Raw genomic sequence first — 5,437 nt, 5'->3', positions numbered from 1 at the left:
TAGCCAGTCAGGAGCAGAGTATGAGGGCGTGCCACGCTAGCGGCTAGGTGAGCATTATAACACATGTTTGTCTCTGAAAAGGCCGGACTACAACAGAGCTGCTTGGAACAGTGTTCTCTGTTGGAGATGGTAAGTCCCTTTTTTCACTTTGCAAACCTATAACGTGCAAAAAAAAAGATATATAACACAATAAAAGAAAGGGCAAAAAGCCAGGCAGCATAATATGAGCACTTTAAGTTATCAAAGGATAAAACTGAGCAAACGTCAGAGAAACCCCGATTTTCAAAGGGAAGGGTTTTACGGGTTAATTTTGGAAAGGAGGAGACATCTGCGGATACTTCGGCTCATCTGGGTCTTAGAGGTGATCTAAGCCACGTTGGGTGACGTTACTTCATGTTGACGTTCGAAGTACTTTCAAACAAAACGAGACTCGCTCGTCCCCCCCTTCTCCTCCTCTTTTAGCTGTATTAGAGTATTTTCCCAGTCTGGTATTGCTACTATTACTCAAGCATAGGATCTGATTACTTCTCCAGCCCTGGTGTCTCAGACTTAAATCCCTAACGTACTGTATGAGCTGAGTGGACTGTTCTCAGGAGGTCAGAGGTCAAAAGCATGTTGCATGATGACAAATGTAAAAGATTTGTCTCCTCTAAGTGTTTGTGCGTCGGCCCTGTGAGCCATCCCAGACCCTGCCCTGGGTCCCGGCGGGTTGTGTCCTACAGACAACACAGCCAGCCCGATGCACTCGATACAAAGGATACGTCCATCAGAGCAATCATGCTCCTGCAGCTCTCCAGGCTGAAGTCCTCTGTGTTCAGGTCCTTATCTGGAGGGAAGACCACACATTAAAGACCATTATATACAAGACCAGCTGCTCACCAGCTTAATCAAGGAGAGTACGTAAAGGTGGGCCTGATTAGGTCCTTTCAGCTGGGGTGCACATATGTTTATGAATAGCAATGTCAGCAGTAACTGTTCTAGCCAAACGTAATGCTATTTCCCAGGTCCTGAGCGTTTTGTTCTTTCAGTTTGGCTCACCCTAAGCGTGGAGGTGGAGGTGGAGGTGGAGGTGGAGGGAGCCAATTAGGTGAGGCTCAGAGGAAAGGGCTTCAGGAGAAGGGGGAGGGAGGAAGGACTTATATGTGTGTAAATGTATGTTTATTTGTCTCAGTTTAATGTAGTTTTTGTTGTATTTTCCCAGGTTTGATTTGATGCCCTTTGTCTGTTTTTTGCTGCTGTTAATAAACACCACAGTTTTTGCATGCATCCACCTTCCTGCCGGCTTTTTAAAATGAACTTTTACAGAAGCTTTGGGCGCCCCGCGCTTCATCGGCCAAGCTGGGTAGATGACACCGAGGTCCTCAGAGGAGGCCCCCCCTGATTACCAAAGCCAGCAGGCCCCGCTTCACATCGCGAGTGCACACCGCCTCCGGGTGAGTCAGTTTAACACAGGACAGGCGTAGGAAAGACATGCACTCATCCAGGCGTTCTGACCAGAACTGAGACAGAGAAAAGGAGTCCCGAGCTGAGTTAGCCTTTTAGTAGCTGTGTCCCCTTGTGTTGCGAGTCCCAGGTTAGCTTAGCCTTGTAATGGTTTATTCTCAGATGTGTATCCTTTTGTATGCTTTTCATATTTCTACTGGGGGGACAAATGCACATGTTCTATGAATTGAGGCCTCCCCCCAACAAAACACAAATCTATGCTTATGTGTATCCTTGATTGAAAGAGGCCTTGACTGGTGTTTAGGTATGAATACTAATCACTAATGTTATAGTCCTAAAGGACATTCTCAATGCATATTGTCTCGTTCAAATCTCTTAGTGTTGTATTTGTGAAGTATGAGGTGACATAAAAGTGGGATTTGAAAACTGCTCCTCTCTCTTTCTAAATGTTTTTTAGAGAGAGAGAGCAGCTCAAAGTGAGTGAACATGAAGAGGATGCTGTGAGCTGATCTGCCGGGACTCACGTTTGGTGACCACTCTGTTGAGAACGTTTTTCAGTTCGTTGGCTGAGATTTCCATGTCCTGTGAGTGGGACCAGAGAGGAGGGGACAGTGGAACAGAAAAGGAGACAACCCTAACAGTTTGAGTCACATATTTACACAAAAAGCCAGTTTGAGAATGTCTTCAGCTAGTAACAACGAGGAAACACGTGATGCTATGTTACTTAGGAACACATTTAACACAAAATTGAATTTAAAAGGTGCCACTAAAAAAGTGACTATAAAAGTTAAAGTACAGTTTTCTTCTGAGATTTCCTTTCAGCTAACACACAAGTCTCTTGAGTGGATTTTGCGATGTGTCCCAAGCAGTGCAGCCCTAAGTAGTTGAGAAACGCACTGTGTTTAGCGTACTCACGTCACCGGCTATCTCCTGAAAAATAGTCCTGAACTGCTGGTCCTCCTCGCTCTCCTCCCCCGCGGAGGCCGGCGCTGGCTGAGGTGTCACGGAGCCACAAAGTAGGAAGGAGCAAAGGGAAAGAAAAAGAAAAAGGAACAATCGTTGGTTAGAAAAAACAAACCCCTCTTTGCACAGTAGAGAACTGCCTTCACACGGTAGGAACTTTGTTTATATTATTTAATATTATTAAGGATTGCTGATGCACATTGAAACTTATTAAAGAAATAGCTTTTTAGCTTTAGTGTGTAGCTTTTATCCCCCCCATAAGGAATTCTAATTAATGATCCACGTGATGCAAGCCTTCTGTGATCGCGCACCACCTCCACACCTCTCTCCACACAGGTGCTAGTAGCCAAGGAGGAGACGGAGGATTTAAAAGACATGATGGACTCTTCAGAAGAGGTCATTAGCTTCACTCGAGCTTCTGCACAAGTGATCTGTTTTCTGTGTCTTTTCCTTGGAAAAGTACTCCTTTATCTGACAATATAGCCTGTGGTGCTAATCCTTCATTTCCCATGAACCGTAAGTGGTGACTGTTGCCTAGCAATTAGGAGCTACGGTAAAGCAGAGGAGCCAAGCAGACCAGAGGAGCTGAAATGAAAGGTATGTTAGTTAGAGAAGTGGACCCTCTGATTGGCTAGTAACTTTAACAATCTATTAGCCATGCTGGCCGCCGAGCAAACCAGTTCATCTAAAGCCCTGGTTGGAATGAAGACAAATAGAAAGCTAAAGCTGTTGAGAAAGCTGTTCCATTTTTTTTAATTTTTTAATTCCCCTAATGGGGAATTCTTTTCTTTCTGGTGCGCAGGAGAATTTTTTGAGCACAAGATACTTTTCCTGTGAGCATGTCAAGCTCAGGAGAAACAGATCTGAGTGGCAGACGGGGAGGTATTCATCTTCCTTAAAACACAATAAAACATACAGCACGTCATCATAAATTCATTCCTGCTCACCAGAAAGAATCTCTTGCCCCCCCCCCCCCCCTATATTTCAGGGATACACTCAGCCTGTCTTAGGTAACTGTTATAAAAACCTGATTCTGCAGTGATAAAAAGAAATGCCACCTACCACTGGATGATCGGCCTCGATCCTGTTCTCTATCTCCCTGGGTGAAGACGGACAAACAGCAGTCACCATGGTGACAACATCTCATCTGGACCACAAGCCTGTGTACTCATCACTTTACTACAATCATGTTATTCTCTCATCGGGTATGGAATACATCAATCAGTAAACACAACAAAGGAGAAATGATCCCACTAACACTTGATGATGCTGTGAATAAAATGTGTTACTGCAGTACCACCTGTTGCTTCTTCAGGTCAAGAGTATTTCCTCTTGATTTGTTTTAATTTTGGTTGTCGAGGTGTCCTCTTCCTGGTTTTGTTTGAGATGGGGTTTAGGGTAAGTTTGTCATTTCTTCAAGCAGGTTGAAACTAATGGGGTTAATATTCTATCACTTGCAGGAAATGTTAAATCTAAAGCCATGTTTGGTAAATTCCGAGCTGGTCACAGTGAGCTGTTATTGGATCACATCCCTCCCACAGCCAGGTCCCGGTCCATCGGGGTGCGGGGCGGCTCTCCATGCTGTCTGGTTCCTCCGGGGCAGCAGGGGGTGGGTGGGGGTGTGGATGCTGGTTGGGACTTGAATATGCAGTATTGAATATTTTTGAATGTTTACCGGAGCACGCCCAAATCGGAAGTCGCTTGTCCTAAAAAAGATTCCATAACCGCTTCGAACTGGGGCCGATTTCTTCCAGTTCTACAAATCAAATCGCCGTTAAAATGGTTTGTTCTTGGTGGTTTGAGTCCCACCCACCAACAACACCCCCCCACCCTCATTAACACACACACAACCCCACACTGCAAAATGCACATGGAGGGTGGATAAATTACCGTTAAACTTGGTGTTCTCTAGGCCAAATCAACCCTGCTGCTGTCACTTTAAATATTACCAAGCAGGGCTGGGTATTGGTGAACATTTAGCTATATTTGAAGTTTTTGTATGATGGGATATTAATAATGCCAGAGAAAATATCAATCTCAGGCAGACCTGTGACTTTTTCAGAGTTTTTCAGTGTGGGAAAGACACACAGACAGTCCAAAAAACTCTAGTTGGGATTTCTCACAAACACCTGCAACACTTCTTTTCATTTTTTGAATACAACAAATCAGTTTTGAGCCCAAACTGACTCTTCATCAGTTAGAGGAATTCAAACAAGTTGGTTCAATAATCTTTTTAAAAATAAAAAAAATAAATCCTGACTGGTTGTTGCAGACAGAGATGGCAGTAACGAAGTACAAATACTTCGTTACTGTAGATATTTTTTACTTTACAAATTTTTTGGGGGCGACTTTTTACTTTTACCCCTTACATTTGAACACGAATATTGATACTTTCTACTCATTACATTTGACAAAAGTGGCTCGTTCCTTTAGTTTTGTACTAAAGGTCTATCACATGGGTGTCAAACTCTGGCCCGCGGGCCATATTTGACCCGCGGGTCAAAAAATAAAGGATAAAGAGCCTGCTCGCCATGTCCACTGTAGTTTCTCAGTGTGCTCTCTAGTAGCTTTGTCATTCACAAGGCTACTTTTACTTTTAAAGTTAAAGTAAATGTCCAAGCCTGTAGTTTGTCACTTTTACTTGAGTAAAGAAGTTAAATTAGTACTTCTACTTCTACCAGAGTATTTTTTAACACAATTTTTGTTTCTACTTCAACTTTAGTACAGGAAGTGAGTACTTTGGCCATCTCTGGTTGCAGACCAGTGTCTAGTGAGGTGAAAATCCCAACTTTTTCAAATCATGTTCTGAAGAAACTCCCATCTTTTGATATGTGTAGCCAAAACTTGAGCCAAAACAATGATTTTTGAATACCTCTCAATATCCTCTAAAAATGACTAACGTGTCAATATGCTTCTGATGTATGTTCAATACCCGGCCCTACTAAGACGTCAACATTAAAGGAGTGAAAGAAGCATCTAACAAACATATCTTACTGTAACTGCTACTCTAGCCCATTCCCTCCGCTTACCC

At 43.4% G+C, this 5,437-nt stretch overlaps 2 protein-coding genes across 3 annotated transcripts in view; both read right to left on the bottom strand.

Annotated features, from left to right (window-relative positions):
- The window catches only part of ganc (glucosidase, alpha; neutral C), a 30,799-nt gene that overhangs the window by 1,181 nt on the left and 24,181 nt on the right, over positions 1 to 5,437 (bottom strand). The window lies entirely within an intron of this gene.
- The window catches only part of capn3a (calpain 3a, (p94)), a 19,043-nt gene that overhangs the window by 5,256 nt on the left and 8,350 nt on the right, over positions 1 to 5,437 (bottom strand). The window contains exons 13-16 of one of the 2 annotated variants that reach the window (XM_034859183.1): positions 3,469 to 3,505; positions 2,359 to 2,436; positions 1,968 to 2,025; positions 753 to 826 (exon numbers count right to left, since the gene is read on the bottom strand). In XM_034859183.1, the coding sequence (XP_034715074.1) occupies positions 753 to 826; positions 1,968 to 2,025; positions 2,359 to 2,436; positions 3,469 to 3,505 (247 nt within the window). The remainder of the gene's footprint in view (positions 1 to 752; positions 827 to 1,967; positions 2,026 to 2,358; positions 2,437 to 3,468; positions 3,506 to 5,437) is intronic. The other variant, XM_034859184.1, reaches the window with a different exon arrangement.

This window comes from Etheostoma cragini, chromosome 20, assembly GCF_013103735.1.
Source record: "Etheostoma cragini isolate CJK2018 chromosome 20, CSU_Ecrag_1.0, whole genome shotgun sequence".
Lineage (NCBI taxonomy): Eukaryota > Metazoa > Chordata > Actinopteri > Perciformes > Percidae > Etheostoma > Etheostoma cragini.
Note: the sequence above shows the minus strand (reverse complement) of the source record. Positions and strands in the feature narration are given on the sequence as shown.